The 21167-nt window shown below is 41.4% G+C and overlaps 1 protein-coding gene across 1 annotated transcript in view; it reads right to left on the reverse strand.

Moving 5' to 3' along the window:
* The window catches only part of LOC148020883 (putative E3 ubiquitin-protein ligase ARI7), a 33004-nt gene extending 14347 nt beyond the window's left edge, over positions 1 to 18657 (reverse strand). The window contains exons 1-2 of the mRNA XM_087698680.1: positions 18021 to 18657; positions 16469 to 16593 (exon numbers count right to left, since the gene is read on the reverse strand). Coding sequence (XP_087554806.1) covers positions 16469 to 16593; positions 18021 to 18182 — 287 coding nt within the window. The 5' untranslated portion in view covers positions 18183 to 18657. The remainder of the gene's footprint in view (positions 1 to 16468; positions 16594 to 18020) is intronic.
* Positions 18658 to 21167: the final 2510 nt, after the last annotated feature.

A 21167-nucleotide genomic window follows, 5' to 3' on the forward strand; every position in this document is an offset into this window, starting at 1 on the left:
AAAGCACCAAATTTGAACCAAAACAATTCGTATGAAAAGTCTATCCATGCAAAACATCTTTTGTGAGTGGCAAAGATCCTCACATGAGGAGTTAGTTTTGAAGATATATTTTTGGAGTACACAGCACAACCCTAAAGTTGTCATCTTCATTGCAGTAATCTATTATGGAAGGGGAAAAGAAAGTCCAACCCATTTTGCATAAAAAAGATAACGTCTTTGAGACTGACAAATATGTCCAATATCAATGAAACATATATTACATTGAAGTCAACTCTCCAAAAGATTGGAGGAAAGCAAAAGAAAGCAATTGACTTTCACAACAGAGCTTTAGAGTTTGCAAGAGGGTGATTAGGTATTGTTATGCTTTCAGAAAGTCAAGTAAAAGAAAACAAGGGTAGAGAGTCTCTTTCCTAAACTCAATATGAGTACTATAGCCCTTTAAGTGATACAAAGGATAAAAATTACATAAGCTAGCTTATAGGTTGAAGCTACCTCATCATTGAAAGGTTCACAAAGCCTTTCATGTGAGCCTTCATAAGCCTTTCTATGTGATGCACTAGAGGAGATTACTAATGAGATGTAGTCAAATGGTGAAGAACTTGATAGTAAGATCTAGGTTCCAAAGCAAACACAAGCACATAAGAAAAGAAAGGTCAAGGGTAAAGTTTCCCATCATTATTTGGTAGAGTTTCAACACTACACACCAATTGATGCAAGTGAATATGAAAGAATGACTTAACAGATTCACCTCACTTATTGCACTTGATGCTTTTCAATTAGAGTAAGCTTTGATCATGGCTCATTCAAGCTCAACAAAGTGAAAATTTGAAGCATTGTCTAATGCTCATAAGAAGAGTGGTGCCTAAAGTTCCTTAATACAAAATACACACAATTATCCAAAGGTTTTTTGCCAATCCTTCAAATTTCATCTAAGTATTGAATGCTAACAATATCTATGCCTAAAGTTCCTTAATACAAAATACACACAATTATCCAAAGGTTTTTTGCCGATCCTTCAAATTTCACCCAAGTATTGAATGCTAACAATATGTATGCTTTGAGACTTTTATGATCAATATAATGGATACTTATATTTCTTTAGTTATGCTTGGTTATTTACTTGCAAAGAAAGTATCAGTTTGATACTTATACATTGGCACTACATATGCAGATGCACTTGTAATAACAATATTGCTTAATTACTTTGTCACATGTACTTGCTGCTACTTGGAATACCTTGTTGGATTCTCTCTAAATCTAATCGAGGTTGATTGCCATTTTGAGCAAACAATCTTCTGAAAGTGGAACATCTACTTACTTACAAGATTTGCTTGATAAAACATTCAACTACCATCATCCTAAACTCATAGGCCATTTTAGACAGATGGACCTCCTTGGTTGAAGTCCTACTTATCTATGTTGCCCCTGGAGTATCCAAGGCATAATCAATAGACCGAATGACATAATCATGTTAGAGATTTATTCATCCCTTGAACAAGCATTGGCAATTTACTGTTGTACAATTAGCACTCTCGAGCACAATCACACATTTCCTATTTATCAGGTCAGAGACCTCGATGCAATCTACAGTTCATTTCCAGCTTCACCGAGAAATTGGGCAAGCTTGGCAAGCTATACAAGTTGCCATGTGACAATTGTCAATTATGCATAGCATTTTCAGGTATTATTTTATTCAGCAATTGCATATGTGCAACAGTCAGCTAGTTTTTAGTAGCTGACCTGATTATTTTATTGCCTTTATTCATGCCTATTTATAGGCAGCCTGCCTTGATCATTCTTTACTTGTCATTTCACATGGAGAGGGAGATTGGCTCGTGGAGATACTTCAATAGCATGTGTATACATCTACCTTCTTCATTTCAGCATTCATCTTTTGTAAATTTAAACACGTTCAAAGCAAATGGAGGAAGCCCTAGCAAGCACCATTTGCGGCGGCAAAGGGGGCTACCCTTGTTTTTCTGCAGGTTATTCAGCTTACAATGTCTTTCGAGATCAATGTGGAGTTTTAGCCTATTATGGACCATAACGTCCCATGTTACCGACTCTTCCTTCGAATCACAAGCTCGACAAGGAGAATCACCACACCTAGAGGGTAAAGATAATTGCCATCTTGGAGTCATATGATTCAACGGAGCTCATGACCGAGACTTTTAGACCCTCGTATAGCTCATGATGCCTCCAATGAGAAAGCTGAATTGATGAATATACATGCACATTGGGATAAACGAAATGCATGTATCTGCTCTTTCCTCTCTCTCTCTCTCTCTCACACACTAACCATTATAGCTCACATCAAGCATTTGACAATTGCTTGGGAGATATGGCTGGAATCAGACCTATTGTACAATTGAATGATTGTCATGAAACGGGTGTCTTTGTTGAGAGTCATCTCTTGCCACGTCAATAGTGCTACATGGTAGTCTGCCACGTGGCAGCAGTCAAACTGTCCGACTGCAGTAATGCAGCCGACCTGATTATTTCAGGTATTTTTTCAGACACTCTTTTCAACCTTTATAAGGCTGAGTTTCCAGCAATCTTCTACACTTGTATCTGACATATTTCAGCCTGCTAGTGATGGAGACTACACTCAAGCTGACGGAGATTGAGGTCCTCATGGTGGAGACATACGCAGATATTTCCTCTACACCCGTGTATAATTCTGCATCCTTATACAACATTCTTCACTGCAGATTTTCTGTGTTTCACTCTCTTTCTCTTTCTTTGTTCATTCTTTGTCATGGTCATTCGCTTCCGCATTGCTTCACTCTGACATGGTATCAAAGCATTGAAGGACTAACCTAGTGGACCTATCTGAAGAGGAGTTTTCAGCGCAACACAAGGCTGTGTTTTCAGCGTTCAAGTGCGAGCAGGTGGCTACACATCAGACAAGGCTGAGGCGAGCGCGGGCATGCGAGAAAAGAGAAGATTTGCTGAAGCTGCTGCTGTTTTTCTGCTGTTAGAGAAGGAATAAGACTCCATTTTTTGGCCTTCAAGTGCAGGTTTTACCTTTTCATCGCCTCCAACGGCTGAAGAAGGTTCGGGACACGGAGACAAGAGCCCTGGCAAGCTGCATTTTCACAGTCAGAGGGGGTTTCTTTTGCATTTGTGCAAGCATTGCAAGTGAAGATGTCTACAAAGACTGACGTGGAGTTCTAGGCGATCATGGACCTAAAAGTGCCTGTCTTACCAGCTCTTCCATCAAATCAAAAGCTCAATGGCGACAATTACGGCATCTAGCATGTGATGATATTGGCCATATTGGAGTCTTATGATTTGGCGCAGCTTGTGATGGAGGAGATCAACCAGCCCTCCGTGAGAGATGAGTGCAAACTCTCTTCAAATGCTCGTGCAAAGTTGACCAAGGCCCAATCTCATTGGGATAAGCTAAATGCCAGGATTCGTTCTTTTCTTTTTGTCTTGTACAACAACTATGATAGCCCATATAGAGCACTTGACCGTGGCTTGAGAGATATGGCTGAAGCTTGACCACATGTACAACCAGATGACCCTTATGAAGAGGGTTTCTTTGGAGGTGCAAATGCGAACCCTGTCCATGAATAAGTCTTCTTTGCTTCGAGAACACATCAACAAGCTTCGACAGCTTTAGATGCAGGTTCAAAATGCAAGGAGGCCCATTTCCTCCAAAGACATGGCAATCACCTTACTATCCCAGTTGCCGCCACAATTCAGTACCTTTTATTCCACTCTTATTTCTTCACGGCGACAGCCGACTCTTCATTGGAAAGAGTTAGTTTCTAAGGTCTTGGACCAAGAGAAACAGTTGAAGGGATAGAATGCTTCCAAATCGGAGGCTTTGGTTGGTCAAGCCTCTCAGAAGAAGGGGAAGAACCAAAAGAAGAAGGAGGACAACAAATCCAAGAAGGACAAGGAGAAGGAATCGACTTGCCATATTGGTGGTAAGACCAGTCGTTGGAAGAAGGATTGCCCCGACAAAGACAAGTAAGACACCAAGGAGGAGGACACGAAGGATTCTGGAGTGGTGGCTGCACACTCATCACCTGCTTTTCTACACTTAGCAGTCATTGAGAACTCTACACCGAAGACTTCTGATGCTGCGATGACAGCTCCCTAGACTCAAGAGTAGATCGTGGAAAGTGGTGCCTCACAGCACAGGACTCCTCCCGTTGGTGTTGCCCATTTGCGACCTTCGCATGGACAGATTCTCATTGGAGACACTTCTTTTGTGTCTATTCCTACGCGGGGTGAGATGCAATTGATTCTAGATGGACGTGATGGTGCCCACAATTCAAAGGTGTTGCATGTGCCTAGCTTGGGGTATCATTTGCTTTCGGTCCATGAGATTTGTTCTCTTGGTCTCTTGGTGGAATTTGACAGTAATGCTATTTGAGTCCTTGATCGTGGATCAAGGAAGGTTCTCTCTGCAGGGTATGAGGAGAATGGCATCTACAAATTGAAGTCTTCTACAACTCTTACCTCTCTTCTTCTTACTTCTCGGACACAGTCCAAGCTATGGCATGCTTGGTTTGGCCACGTGAACTATGAGTACCTTTGGAAGGTGTCGCGAGGATCATTTGTCCGAGGTTTGCCAAACACAGAGGTGAGCCATCAGCCATGTGTCTCCTGCATTCATGGGAAACTGCATCGCGATGCAATTCCCACCAAAGCTTCGAGGCGGTCTACTTCACCTATGGAGCTTGTACTTCATCTTGATCATAGATGACTACAACAGGATGACATGGGTCTATTTCTTGACATTGAAGTTAAAGGCTTTCTCCCACTTCAAGGATTGGCTTTTCTTTGAGGAGAATCGTTCTAGCCGGCGACTGAAGACCTTGCGCTCAGACAAGGGTGGTGAATTTGTGTCTAATGAGTTTACTTGTTTTTGTGCAGATCGGGGCATTCACCAAGAGTTTGCTAACACCAAGAGTTTTAGTGCAGATAGGCGCATTCACCAAGAGTTTGCTAACACCAACACTCCTCAAGAGAATGGCATTTTGGAGCGGAAGAACCGAAGTGTGATCGAGATGGCACACACCATGATGGAGCACCAACAAACACCTCAGTTTCTATGGGCCGAGGCAGTGGCTACGACAGTCCACATCCTAAATCAATCCCCCACTTCGGCCATTGACAGGATGACCCCTTTCAAGGATTACTTTGGGGCTACGCATGATGTCTCTTATTTCAGGATCTTTGGGTATGATGTCTATATGCACATCCCGGAGGCGCAATGTGACAGATTTGAAGCGGCTTCTCGATCTGTTGGCTACAACTCCCAATCCCAAGATTATCACTTGTATGATCCTCTGAAGCGGGATGTCTACACGAGCCGAGATGTGCCATTCATGGAAGTTCCAGCCACAAAGGGGGGTGAGGAACACCCCATACTTAGAGATCCAAGGGAGAGTTGGGCTCCCGAGCCAATTCCTTTGGAGCCAGAGCCTCTTGATGAGGATTCTTCTTCAGATTTCGAGTCTTCTCTTCCACCGGCCACCCCAATGGAGATTCAGCCGATGGAGGTACCGGAGTCTTCAGTAGATGAAGAGCCACGTGGAGAGATCCAGCCTCCTCCTCGTTGAGTCCGTGACACCCTCTGAGATTCAAGGATCAAGGGGGTCCTTTAGGAGTGGGAACCGCAAGATGGACCGCGGAGGTCACGGAGGCATCAAGCACATTCTACGGAGCTTGTTTGCTCTAACTACCGTTTGATGTCACGTGTTATGCAAGATAGAGATCCTACATCAGTGAAGGAGACTTTACAATCGATCATTGGTAGAGCCTACATCAGTGAAGGAGGCTTTACAGTTCATCATTGGCGGAAGGCGATGGAAGCCGAGTTGGAGGCTATTGAGCAGAATGGCACTTGGTTTCTTGTGCCTCGTTCCTCTCATAAGAAGACAATTGGTGTCAAATGGGTCTTCAAGACCAAGTATCATAGTGATGGCTCTTGTGAAGTCAACCTTCTTGAATGGTGATTTGAAGGAGGAGATCTATGTAGAGCATCCTCCTAGCTTTGGTTCCTCAGATGAGCAGGTTTACAGGTTGAAGAAGGCCTTGTATGGCTCGAAGCAAGCTCTGTACACTTGAAACAAGAAGATTGATTCGTTGCTCCAGACCAAGTTGGGATATCAGTGCTCTAGGGCCGATCCGCAACTTTGTGTGCACACTTCCGAGGGTGATCGTGTATTGTTTGTTTTGTATGTTGATCACTTGATTGTTACAAGTGATCGTGCCCCGAAGGTCGAAGAGACGAAGGCAGCCCTACATGAGAAGTTCGAGATGATGGTTTAGCCTTCTCCATTTCTTTTTGGGCCACATGATTTATCAACCTTAGAGGGGGATTTTCATCTCTCAACAAAGATATGTACAAGAGCTCTTGGTGACTTTTGAGATGGAGGATTGCCAGTTCATTTCTACTCCTATGGATCCGAATTGGAAGGCCACTTCACACACAGATTCTCCTTTGGCAAATGCTACTCGCTACCGTCAACTAATTGGATCATTGATTTGGCTTCTCAACACAGGTTGATCTATGTTTTGTTGTAGGTCTCTTGGCTAGGTTTATGAGTGCATCTCAACACGTGCATTGGTAGGCTGCTCAAAGGATACTTCGGCTTTTGAAGGGAACCTCGGGATTTCCTATCCAGCTCGGTATTGTGGATCAAAGGCAATACACTACAGGTTATTGTTTTACCTTGGGTATTGGTGCTATCTCTTGGAATAGCAAGAAGTAGCCCACGATAGCCCTATCTTGGACTAAGGCAAAGTATCGAGCTGTGTCCTCTTCCACATGTGAGACTGTGTGGCTTCGGCGGTTGTTGGAGAAGCTTGGCTATCCCCAAACTCATCCTACTATTTTGCGGTGCGATAATGAGGGTTGCATAGCCTTGGCATGGAATCCCATATTTCATGCCCAGACGAAGCACATAGAGATTTAGTATCACTTCATCAAGGAAAAGCTTTGTCCTACTATTTTGCGATACGACAATGAGAGTAGAATAGCCTTGGCACGGAATTTTGTATTTCATGCCCAGACGAAGCACATTGAGATCCAATATCACTTCATCAAGCAAAAGCTTCAGGATGCGACCATTGATGTGGAGTACTATAAAACTGAAGACAATCTTGCAGATTTGTTTACGAAGGCACTTCCCCAAGCTTTACTTCATCGACATTTCAAATCCCTCCGTCTACTGCCTTGTCCAATATTTGAGAGGGGATATTGAGAGTCATCTCCTGCCACGCTAGCAGTACGCCACGTGGCAACAATCGAACTGTCCAACTACAGTCAGCTGCACTTTAATGCAAACGACCTAATTATTTTAGGTATTTTTCTAGGCACTCTTTTCAGCCTTTATAAGGCTGAGTTTCCAGCAGTCTTCTACACTTGTATCTGACAGATTTCAGCCTGCTAGTGACGGAGATTGCACTCGAGCTGATGGAGATTGAGGTCCTCGTGGTGGAGACATGCGCAAATATTTCCTCTACACCCGTGTATAATTTTGCATCCTTATACAACATTCTTCATTGCAGGATTTTTGTGTTTCGCTCTCTTTCTCTCTCTGTTCACTCTTTATCACGGTCATTCGCTTCCGCATTGCTTCACTCTAATGGTCTTTGCACATACAGATGTGGACATTGAGCCCATCTAAGTCCACTTCCATGTGGGAGCATATCAATAAGCTTCAGCAATTGCACATGCAAATCCAGAACACAAGTAAGGTGATTAGCACGAAGGACAGGCAAATAACTCTTCTTTCACAATTACTACCCCAATTTAGTGCATTCTATTCCACCTTGAATGCTTTACGGTGGACAAACCCTTAAGTGGGAGGAGTTGATTCCAATGATCATGGACCAAGATCCAGGAGGCACCACTCAAAGGTCAAAACGCTCCCAAGACGAGGGAATTGCCAAGACAATCTTCCCAACATAAAGGAACAAACAACAACAACAAAAAGAGGGACGCAAAGACCGAGCAAGATGAAGCCTCGAAGGAGTCTCCTAGTAACATTTATGGCAAGACAAGTCATTGGAAGGAGAATTGCCTTAACAAGGACAAGGACATCAAGAAGAAGAAAACTACGGAGGACTTGGGAGTTGTGGCTCCTTCTTGAGAATAGTGGCACTTCTCGCCACATGACTCCTACACATGGTATTGCCAATATGCATCCAATGCATGCGCAAAATCCCATAGGTAATAGCTCTTTAGTGCCTATCAAAGACAAAGGTGATATGCAACTTATTCCATATGGGCAAGGTGGTTAGTCTACAAGATGCGGACTTCATCAGCCTTTACTTCTCTTCTTCCATCTTCTCAAACTTAGATTGAGCTATAGCATGCTCAATTTGACCATCTCAACTAGTACCTTCAAAAGACAGCTTGTGGTCGACTTGTACATGTTTTGCCAAAGATCGGGGTAAGCCATCTACCATATGTATCTTGCATTCATGGCAAGCAACATAAAAGTGTTATTTCCAACAAGGCTTTGCATAGGGTTGAGGTGCCCTTGGAGGTTGTTTCGATGGACTCGTGTAAACCAATGCAAACGGAGTCCCTTAAGACACGTTTATATTTTATGCTAATTATTAATGATTTTAGCAAGATGACTTGGGCGTACTTCTGGAAGCTGAAGTCAATAGCATTCTCATACTTGAAAGATTGGTTGATCTTTCAGAAGGACAAGTGTGACAAGAAACTAAAGACCATGCATTCCAACACAGGAGGAGAGTTTGCCTCCAACAAGCTAGTCATGCTTTGTATATTGGAGTGAAAGAATTGCAATGTGATCGCGATATCATCAACCATGATGAAGCATCGGCAAACATCTTAGTATCTATGAACTAAGGAAGCACTGGCCGCCGTTATCCATATCCTTGATCAATTCCCTACATTGACCATGATAGGTATGATACCTTTGGAGACTTACTTTGGTCACAAGCCAGATGTTTCTTATTTTAGGGTGTTCGAGTGTAATGTTTATGTCTATATCCCAAAGAAACAGAGAGATAAGATTTAACTCAGCTTCCAAAAGACATGCGTTCGTGGATTATAGCTCGCAATCCCAAGGATACAAGCTTTATGATCTAGTTTCAAAAGAGATATACATTGTAAGTATGGAGGGAGAACATAAGAATGACAATACTTTGAACTTAACCAACTTAATCAATTATCACTATGAAAATTAGAAGATAGAGAGGGCGGGGGGAGAGAGAGAGAGAGAGAGACAAGAGAGTCAACACCATGTTGAGAGGGAAATCGACCACTCTCTCTTTACAAGAATTTGTTGAAAAAAACCGTGAGCACCAAGTGCTTGAACCATACACAAAAGGACTAATTTGCTACAATTCTAAAAATTAGCATTTTGAAACCCTAATATCTACCTACTCTGGGCAGCAAGCTCATTTTCTTCTTTAGTGTTTCGACTAGATCAAGTTAAGTAAAAAGTGCTTCTTGAATGAGTGATAGATAGGAGCGTACAAAGCATGTGGCTGAAATTTTAGCCTGAAAGCTTATTGGAAATGAAAAGAGAGACCTTCAATATATTGGCATGGGCCTTAAGTGCTCAAAAGTGAAAAGTAGAGGCTACAAATGACAAGTGTTAGGACACTTGACACCTGTCTCTTCAAAATAACGCATCTCATTCTAGACGCCACATGACACTTTTCTAGAGAAAGAAGCTTCCAAATCTTCTACTCCAAAATTCTCTCAAATGGTTCAGAATTTGAGATAGCCACTGAAGACCAAATTGTTCCTTGTGAAATTCCAAAGCCTTTGAGAGAACACCGTTTCTATTTGAGCAACTTCCAAAAATAGTAATCTCCTACATTTTAGTTATTGCTAAATTTAAATTCTAGAGACCTTCAGTATATAGATTCAATGGTTCATGGTTTGTTTCTTTGATCATGGGCATCAAATTTACTTTCTAAAATTAGTCATTATATGAACCTTTAATCAATGTGGCTACCCGAGTATAAAAAGTCTTAGTCATCTGAGCATTCTAGTCAATATGATCATCTTACTAAACTTTTAATTTCTCTTCGACATCTCATATAACAACCCAAGTATAATTATAGGGTGTTTTGGCCATTGACTACCTTTGAATAGAAACATGAACATTTTATCATATTTTAAAACACTCAAATAATACAAATCACTTTTCACAGTATATGAGCATCAAGCTAATTTGGATCATTGAGCCAATATGTCTTGGTAACAATTGATATATAAAAGGTTGCTTACATACACGAGCCAAGATGTTCAGTTCATAGAGTTTTCAGCTACAGAGAGGGATATTGAACATCCTGCACTTGGAGATCTAAATGACAATTGGACACTTGAGAATGTGTCTTTGGAGCTTATGCCTCTTCAAGCCCCACCATTAATGGAGAAGCAGATTGCTTCACCCTCACATTCCCCCCTTGAGTCAACATAGGTGGATATTTTAAAGACTTCAGCAAAGGCAAAACTATGAGGGGAGTATTAGTCTACTCCTTGTTAAGCACATGATACACTCTGTAATACAAGGATTGAGAGAGTTCTTGAGTGGAAGTCGTAGGATGACTTGCGGCAATCTCGAAGAAAGACATACTCCACCTACTTGTTTATACTAATAATTGTTTAATGTCTCTATGCCACACAGGACAAAGGAGGCTTTGCAATCATAGCATTGGAAGAAAGTTATGGAGCAAGAGTTGTATATGATTGAGAAAAATAGCACTCACAATCTTGTGCCTCAACCCCCTCATAAGAAGGTGATTAGAGTCGAATGGGTCTTTAAGGCCAAGTATCATAGTGATGGCACTCTAGATAAGCACAAGGCGCAACTCGTTGCAAAAGAATTCCATAGCAACCAAGAGTGGATTTCCACGATACCTTTACCCCTATACGTTGGATGGCTACCATTGGACCATTCTTGCCTTAGCAAGCCTTAGGAGATGGCTAGTTTATCAATTTGATGTGAAGTTTGCATTTCTTAACAAAGATTTGAAGAAGATCTATATTGAGCAAATATCCTAGCTTTTCCTCATCAAATGGCACGATGTAAAGGTTGAAGAAGACTCTTAACTACCTCAAATAGGCTCTACATGCTTGGAACAAGAAAATAAGACTCATTGCTCCAAGGGAAGTTAGGATATATCCCTCTGCTTCTGATCCATAGTTGTATGTCCAAACCTCAATTGGAGAACATGCATCGTTCGTGCTTTATGTAGATGATCTCATCTTGATGGGTGACGATGCCCAAAAGATCAAACAAACAAAGAAGACACTATACTAGATGTTCGAGATCACAAATATAAGCTTTCTCCATTTCTTTCTAGGTCATGAGATTTGGTAAACCCCGAGGGGGATTTTTATCTCTTAACAACAATACGTGCAAGAGTTTTTGACTATGTAGCTTTTGACTATGTTTAAGATGAAAGGTATAAGGCTCTTTCTACTCCCATGGATCTAAACTAAAAGGCTATAGCCCATGTAAATTCACCGACAACAGATGGTACCAACTACAAGAAATTCATTGAGTAATTGATGCTATGAGAGTGCATAACGGAAGAAGGAACTAGCCAAAATTCCCAAAACCGACCAACCTAAAATTTGGGGCCAAAAAAATGTCCAACCAACATTTAATGTTGGTAAAAATGCCAAAAATGCTCAGAAAAATCCCAAAAAGAATGGACAATGTTTGACAGATGAGGCACGTCGAAAAATGCAGAAACTGCCCCAAGAAATGCACATAAAATCCTGACTAGAGGAGAAAATGCACTAAAATGCAATAAACTAAGTGCTCTAGAATGACCTACCTCCTCCGTCAAAACAAGTGATAGATAAGTCAGAGCTCCTAATGTCCTTGTCTGACTTGACTGAGTCAACTAAGGCTCACAAGCAAGAGATGACAAGGCATGACAAACACGACTGCTAACATCCCTTCTCAGATCCTAGATGTGGTGGAAGGCCAAGGGAGAAACGGATCTTGGAATGGCAAGAGAAATGCCAATGTTGATGAAGTCTGTCGATGAAGACTACCGATGAAGAAGCTCCTCGCAATCCTGAAAAGTCCCCCTCTAAAACAATAAGTGCAAGAAAATCCACAGCCACATCACCGAGATTATCCCTCCCTAAAAGGAAAGGGGGGTACGAGGGAACCATTGGAGGAGAGGGTGGAGAATGGGAAGGAACTTGTGGAAAAGAGGGTGCACAAGCAAGAACGGGTGTAGCAATAGACAGTTGCCTTGGAGGACCTTGCATAAGAGAAGGAAAATGAAGCCTATAAAGCCCGCTCTCCTGCCAACTTGTCGCAATAACAGCCCCTATAGAAAAATCCTCAATACAACCGGCCTGCTCGATGAAGACAACCCGGGTACCAGGCCTAGTAAGGCCATAGACTAAGAGGAGGGGAAAGACCAAGACTAGAACATAAAGAGTCTGTGAAAGGGAGCTCAACACACGCTTGGAAAATAAAGGCAAAGTACCAACACCACAAATAAGCACCGAAACAATGTCACCAACAACGACTGAACCCTCAAAAGGACATAGATCCTGCATCAAATCACCTCGTGGAGTCATATGACTAGAAACTCCACTATCAACCAGCCAAGGCCTCTCAAAAGATGAGGCAACCACAGAAGAAGACTCCTCCAAGTCAACAATATGAAGAAACACTGCCTACTGGAGTAGAGGTAGAAGGCTCAAATGTTTTAGCTCCATCCTTCGCTCTCAAACGAAGATGAGGATACTTCTTCCAACGTTTATCCTCTGAATGTGTCCCCTTCCCACAATATAGGCATTTAGGCTTTTCCGAGTCAAAGTCAAAACTTGAAGAACTCTCTTATCTTTTAGCATGTGACTTCCCTTTCTCTGTGTCCCCCCTCCCAAACCTACAACAAAAGCTTTGGTAGAGGTGGATCCATTGGCTACCTCTTTGGCGCACTCATCATGCTCTAAAACAAGAAGAACAAGCTCCTCCCATAGAAGCTTCTCATGGGTCCTCGATATAAAAAGACTAGTGTAGAAGACATTAAACCGGGGAAATGGCAGCTAAGTCAAAAGAATCATGGCTATATTCTCTGAAGAGATCAACCAACCAAGGAAAGCAAGCTCATCCCTCATGTCCTCCAACCTATTGATATGATCCTTCATGAATGAAGAATCATCAACAACGAGCATCTGTAATTTCTTCTCAAGAGTAATCCGATCGGCAAATGACTTTTGATGGTACAAAGAGGCAAGCTTGGTCCACACTTCCATTGCTTTCTATAACCTACGCACATGCACTAGAACAAAATCTCATAAGCTCATAAAGAGAAAAGATCGAGCTCTTGAGTTGAGTTAATCCCATAAGGCCGCATGATCCATCCATGATCCAACATTGGAATCCTCCACTGGACGAGGAATAGGGTAGGTAATAAACTCCCAAAGATTGAAGGTATCAAGGATACACTCTGTCTTACATAACCAAAGCAAGTAGTTGGAACCATCAAGCCGGTCTTCTTTGGGAAAAGAAGGGAGTACGAGCACCTAGATAGAGAATGCCATGGAAGACAAATGAAGGCCAACAAAACGAGCCTTTCATGAAACATGGAGAGAACGGGGAGGAGAGGGATCTCGTACAAACGGGCTAGGCGACCTTTGATCGTTACATGAACTAGCACAAAAATCGCTCCATCTCTCAAAGGAAGGAACAAAGACCCCATCCTCTAAGTCAGCAAAGATCTAGTGATAAGTGAAACCAACCTTCCTTCTTGGAATGGTGGTGATAACCTGATTAAAGAGTTAATTACAGCAATAAATAAATGCATATAAAATGAAATACACACTTTATCATAACATTCTTAGACAATAGACATCCTGTTGGCCCCAAAATTGGCGCCCCTTGTGGTATTTCTTTAAATTTCATTCAATTGTAAGCAGTACAACTCGAGATTCTTTAATCTGCTCCTGCTAACCAATTGCTCTTGCTGTCATAAATGACCAGCAAGCCTTTTGGGTCATTTGCCCCTTGATTCACCTAGGACTTCTTCTCCAATTTGACCCTTGGCTGGCCAAATGCTACCCCAAATCAATTCGGGATGGGCTAGCTCCCAAAATCCCTTGATAATCTACTGATTTCAGTCCCTTGAGCCTTCAATCTCTGGCACGGATCCCAAGGTGGCTGCTAAACCCTAATTTCTGCTGTAAATTAGGTTTTACTGCAGAAATTACAAATGAACCCACCAAAAATAGCTGAAATCTCCTCCAAATGGCTGAGAATTGCTGAGAATGGCTGAGCATAGGCTAAAGGAGATGAGAGAATGCTATAAAGAGAGAAAATTCTGAGATTTGTCGCCAAGAACTGATCAAAATCAGCTGCTGCCCTGCTGTACCAACCCCAAACGGATGCACCAACAACAATAGGAGCATCAGAGACTGTGATCTTCAGGAGAAAGTGCATCAGTAACAATTGCCAGCTTCCCAAGGTCAAGAATATGCAATCTCCATCACCAAAATGGTCTCCAATGGCTGGGAAATGGCCAAAAAGCTGGCAGCAACAGTCCCAACACCTCTTCCCGACAGCTCCAAAATAAAAAAATGAGATTTCCCTCTCCCTTCAGCCCTATTTAGCCTTTCCCCCACTTGCATGGGAAAGTTTTGCCAAATGGCAGCTTTCTTAATCCATTTTCAGCAATTTCCAACCATTTAATTAATTTTTAGAATTAATTAATTCTGAAAATTAATTCAGCCCTTAATCCATAACCAAAAAATTGACCTTGCCCATCCAAAAATTAATTGGCTAGGCCATTTGCAACCCAAAGTGGTCCCATGCATTAATTGACCCTTGGACAAGCATTAATCCATTAATTAATGCCTAGTCCCTAGTGTCACCACTGACACTTAATGGCCAATTAATGGTCCTAGGGGTAAACTGACACCAAAATTCACCTAGAATCTAACAAGTGTAACTTGTTACAACTTTTGCCTTTCACACCCATCTTTTTCACAGGGTCCTTCGGCCTTCAACCGTGAAAAGATAGCTTCCACCTCACATGTGCAACACATGTGCATCTTTTAATTGCACATTTGATTAATCCTTTAATCAAATGTCATTTAAACATAAGCAAAGCATCAAATTTTCACGTCCTTGTGACTAATAAGACATCTTCGTATATAACTACAAAACACCCACAAAAAATTTGCATTTTGACAGTAGACAACCCCGAAACATGAGGAAACAGCTACAACATCACAAGGAAGTCGATGTAGAGGGTTAACCTAGGGGAGATAGACTATTGTCTGCACAAGAACTATGTGTGTTTGCTAAGGAGGATTGTCGCCTGTCCAAGGAACTTTGCAGCAAAAGACTGTCGCCTAACTCAAGAAGCTTGTTGCCTTCAACAAGAGAGGAAGTGGATAGCAAAACATGTACTTGGCACAAGAAAGGCTTACGCCTCCGAGCAGAAAGCCGCATTTTCAGCAAAACATTGATGTGGCAAGGCCGCCTAGCATTTTGGGGTGGTCTCCTCCATGTGAAGTCAGCTATGTGTCGCTCTTAGGCAATGATACCATGCTCTGATACCATGTGAGAGTGTGCAACGAAAGAAGGAACTCGAACGCACAGGAAGAGAGAGACAACTGCGAGAGCAATGAACAAGAAACAAATGCTGAATACAAAAGGACTGATTAGTCCTTGCATGTATGTAGCCCATACTGTCAATGAGGGCGCCAGATCAAAGAAAAATAAAAGAACTCTAAGCAATACACTTCTAACACAATTATAGTACAATTGAGTGGAAGATCAAATCAATTTTATCCAAGTTTTGCAATCAAGAGATGTAGAGTTACGACAAACTCTTCCTAACCAAAATAACCTAAAGACCAAGGACACATACATGTTTGTATACGCATGCAAGCAAACACATCTTACGTATGGTATCCATATCCATGCATGTACCTAAGCATTTGTGCATGTGTTTCTATGTGTGCATGTGGGTGTGGGTGTGTGTGTATGTGTATGTGTATAGACGTGTGTAGGTATATGCATGCATAATGTGTGTACGAACCAAGGCAAGATTACACATCACAAATCACAGTTTCAATCACATAAAGCTTTTCAACATAACTGTCTCACATATTATGCTGGAAATAGAAATAAGCGAACTCCTTATGCAACAACAAAGGACTTCATTATAATACTTTGAACCAAAACAAATGGACGGTATCATGATATAAGTGTCTGTGTGTTCGTATGTTGATCACCATTAAACAACTCTTTTACCAAAAGTATCATGTACAGGTAGGACCAAATAACATTAAGAAATTGCCTTTGTTCCACCCCACTAGAGGACTATGAATACCAATATACTAGCATATTGAGAAAGTTTAAAATTTCTCAGTCAGGCTGATTTTGCAGCGTGGCAGGCATAAATTCCTTAAAGGTCTCCTTGCACCCAAGTTTAAGCAAACTAAACAAATCATTAAAAAGTGGCTCACCATTCACAATTGCGCAATAGAATGCTTGCATGCTCCTTTGATATCAAAAGCACCATCATAACACTACCAATTGCTTCATCTTGCCTTTGCTGAATGTCCTGCTCACTCAAAACTGTATAAGCCAACTGCAAAACAGAAGACAGAGTTCCAGAAGGTTATGTTGCATAAAATTTTTAAAAGTGATGGAAGCATTCATTGCCATTCAGCATAATGTGCATGACATGTAAGACATACAGCTGGGACTGCATGCAGAATGCATGAATAATGGTGCTATAGCCTGCACAAATGAGCAGCAATGTAGCTTGAGGAGATTTATACTTGCAAGTTCTTTAGCAAGTGTTGAAGATTACAAATTTTTCTACTAAGTGATATTAAATAAGTAAGTTGCCATTGTGATTTTGATTTCAGTCTGTGCTCTGTGAACTTGAATAATGGTGACCAATCTTCTCCATTGTCAGTAAACTCTTTCTACCATTTTGTACTCAATCTTGATAAAAAGAGAACATCTTCATTAAACATCCATAACATTTTCCTTTTTTTCCATATTAGATTAAGGGAAAATTTTAGTAACTGTACAGTGTACACGTAGTTAGACCACAGTGTGCCAAATGGTTGGTCATCATTAAGAGTAAGGGAAGAACTCCAACTGGAAAGAGTGCTGGAATGATTTGTGCACATCACTGCGGACTGAAAGACTTTCCATAGCATCTGTCCTTGCCCCCAGGGCGCAGCCCACAATTCCCAACTTTGACCTAGTACTCTTTATAAGATTTGCATCAACCTACTTGATTCAGCCTTGCAAAGTGCAATTGAGACCTCAGACTCCAATATCAGCAAATTCACAAACTCATTCAGTCCTAATAAACAACAGCTCCTGTTTTATTTTCTTCTAACCATCATCACAATCATTCAACCTCACCGCTTCCCAAACAAGTCATGCAGGACAAGTATGCTTGCACACTACAGCAAGTGACATAAGCTGCACCATGTAGAAGGGTTGCTGCATGGTGCAGCTGATCTATCCCCCATTTTGATATCAGTAGGTATCTCCCCTTTTTCGTTGGTGCTCCAGCATACACACATGAAACCACTCACACACACTTAACTCATTAGAACCCTGGATGAAGTGCCCCCTTGCCAAAATAAGTATGCCACTTGCCACAACAACAGTGTACAAGCTCCCGGGACGTATGAACAACGCTGCCATCCATATCTGCTTTGTGCCCATGACTTTATTGCAAAGTGCAGTAATAACAGAACCAGGTCAATTTGTACCAGCAAGCGACAGGCAAGAGTTCCATCAGCCAATGTATGAGCTATTCCAACCCTTTCAGTAGGAGTTTCAATACTTGCAACATTGAAGAAAAATGAGAAGGATGGGCCTTGCAATGTTTGATTGACAAGCCATTGTGCCTGGAAACTTTAAGCTAGTGAGGGAAAGCGGCACGGTTGTGCGGTTCCTCAATTACCTTGAGCGGTTATTTTGATGACAAAGGGCCAGTCTCACACGGTTATTAATGATGGAAATAAATGGTATGAAAAAGGCGCTTACTTGACCACGGCTGTGTGCAGAATGCAGATCACGATCGTCGAAAACATACTCTCCTTCCTCTTCGTCTTCGTCCGAACGCAAGAGATCGCTTTGGGAATCCTGTCCATAATCATCCTCGGAAGTTTCGCAGAAGGCATCCTGCATATCATCTTCCGAATCCATGATCCCCTTCTCGAAGTGAAAGCAATGACCCGTGTGAGCCTTGAGCGTGTAATGCGAGTCTCCCGCGTCCTGACTAAAGAAGAGCCTGACGAACGAAGAGCAGACTGAGGAAAAGGCCTTAACAAACAAATTGCGTCCGGTCTAAAGAAGGGCCTGAGGGAGGAGGAGGAGGAGGAGGAGGAGGGAGGCAAAGGGTTTAATGAACAAATTGAAAAGGAGCTCCTTGCATAAGCAAGCGGATGGAGCGCCGGGGCTTGACCGGGACAGCGATGGAGGTACTGCGCTTAGACTAGAAAGCTGGTGACATGAGCAACAGGGACAGTGGATTAGGGTTTTGAGGGAAAAGACGCACAGAAAGAGAGAGAAAGGAGAGACAGACAGAGAACGACATATGCTGGGCTTTGCCTCCTCGAAAACACGAGCGGAGGAAAATTGCGAACGAATGAAGGCCGAAGGGGAACGAAAGCCAATTCATTCATTCCCTTCCCCTTTCATTCATTTGATTCATTCCTTTTCCTCTTTCATGATGTCTCAGCATTTTTCTTTCTCTTTTCCGTCCTTTTCTTTTCTAGTGTCGCCCCAAGGACTAACTAGGGGTAAAGGCCCAGGGCCCATCGCTAAAAAGATGGGTTCGCTTCAACTTAGAATTTGTACACCTTAGAAAAAATCCTCCTCAAATTTCTAAAAGAACACAATAAGTCCCATTCAAATTATTAAAAATATAATTATGTTATTAAAATTTATGTACATAATACCGGCTCAATAGAAATTGCCTCCTTGTACGATGATTATGAAATGGATTATCTTTCTTTTCACTAAAGACGAATTTTTCTGTTCTCGTTACATCAACAAGTGTGCAACATTGAACTTTATCCTGCAAAACAAATATAAGCTCACACAATTTGAAATTCATGATGAAAATAGCTCGCGATGAAGTTCTTTGAAATAAAAACCTCCCTATAATACATAACATCCGAGCACCGTTTTAAAATGGAACATGGACTAGTGATAAAACAAAGGGTTGAACTCACATCTAGTGAAATGAGGAGGTGTCACATTGGGCTAAGCTAACTATTACCCTATCTTTAACAAGTTGTAAATGAGTGGGCCATGTATCATTATTGGTCCCCACTAGGATCTAGAAAATGTATCATTGTTGGACCCTATTCAACTATTGGCCCCATATCTTAGCAACCCATAGTAAAGAGGTTTTCGCGACGCAATAGTGCAAGCTTTGCTCAAGAAAATGTTCCCCCCCCCCCCCCCCCAAAAAAAAGGCCTTCAAGTTTGTCTGTAAGCTCTTCAAGAAGCTTGTCTAAAGATTAGTATATTGGTTTTACCCTAATCCTAGGAGATGTTAATTGCATGTTGTTAATATATATTACTTGCATGATCCAAAAAAAAAGGCCCCTTTATCCTAGACTTGTCTTTTGGGAGGAAAGAAAGTGAGTACTAATTAAGTAGTTTACACACACACAAAATTCAGTCCTCATTCTACTATCATGGTTTGCTCTCTATTTTATCACTTCCATGATCACACTCCTCTATGTGTTAATATCAGAGCCTCTCTATCTTTCCATTTTGTCATATCTAAAAGAGGCCATAAGCGGTGTTCCAAGGTTGCTAGACTCACGTGATTTTCTATAACTATTGTTGTATGTTACTGTGTACTGTGGTATAAGGTGTGAGGCTTCTTAGGCGTTAAGTCTTTGGCTTTAGTTGAATGCATGAATCCTTCCAGCCTAGTAAATCCTCTAATGTCATTCACAAGCAAGAACTCTATTAGCTCTACCCTTAAAGGTCTTTCTAAGTGCTACAAATCTCTTGGCAACTCTACAATTATCATGGATGAAGCAAACCCATGAGCTAAGTGGACACTTCCCAAGATAGAAGCAGCCAACATATATGGAGAATGAGGTATACTCAAGTTTCGAGCTTCAACTTTATATGTCAAGGACCAAGGAATCCTAACCATAGGAGACACGAGTCAATTTGATCAAAGTATCAATCTCTTCTCATTAACAATGCATAAGACCAAGAAAATCAAGAACCTGCACTTAGGCTATATTGCTATAGAAGTTATTCCATTGTTTAAAAAAAGGCTTAAATGTTTCTTTCAAGGAAGTAGTATTAGATACCCACCATAAGGAGTTTATCGACATGATAGTAGGTGTTAGATTCCTCCATTATCTAATGGTCCTATTTTCTTTGAGTTGAGGCCCAACTATGTTGCTTTGATTGATGATCCATATCTTAATGAAATGCATATGCTTCATCTTAGGGCAAGAGGATTGCATATGAAATCTTCTTCTACACATTTAGCTAGTATCAAATAGTGCTTTGTAGCATGTCCTTGGGAATTCCTATAGTAGTAGAAGGTAAGAAAAGTGATAAGGATAAGGGGCAAACCATTATCATGAAAGCTAATGAGACTACCCATCAATTTCTTTATGAAATCATTAAATGGTCTGATATTGTGCTTCCCCAAGCATGGCAACTCGACATTAGTTCCATTCAAAAGAAAGAACTTCACCCACAATAGCCTCTTAAAGTCTATAATGATAAAAGAAAATCCATCATCATTCCTATTACACCAACTTCTTCCTCGACACGGACTATAGCTTCAACTAAAAGCTTTGGAACCTAGATTCTTCAGCATCTCTCCCAAAAAAAGGACTTCTACTCGCAACTCAACTTCAAGCCAAAACTCTCAAGCTTCTTCTTCCTCTTTTCTTATCAGTAGTAGTAGCTTACCAACAATTTAGACTCATTTCACTACTAAAAGACTCCAAAAGGGATGGACATCATTCTCTATTCCTCTCAAAGATACTCTTAATGCACATACTATTGTGTCTTCCTCAAATGACAAAGCACCAAAAGACTTACTACATGAAATTCAGCATATCTATATGCCTCTTATGGATCAATGGCCACATGAACACGAAGAGAATTTCCGTTGCGAACAAATATCTCTCTTAGACCTGC

Source organism: Lygodium microphyllum, chromosome 18 (genome assembly GCF_053477565.2).
Source record: "Lygodium microphyllum isolate KBCC chromosome 18, Lygodium_microphyllum_v1.1.10, whole genome shotgun sequence".
NCBI lineage: Eukaryota > Viridiplantae > Streptophyta > Polypodiopsida > Schizaeales > Lygodiaceae > Lygodium > Lygodium microphyllum.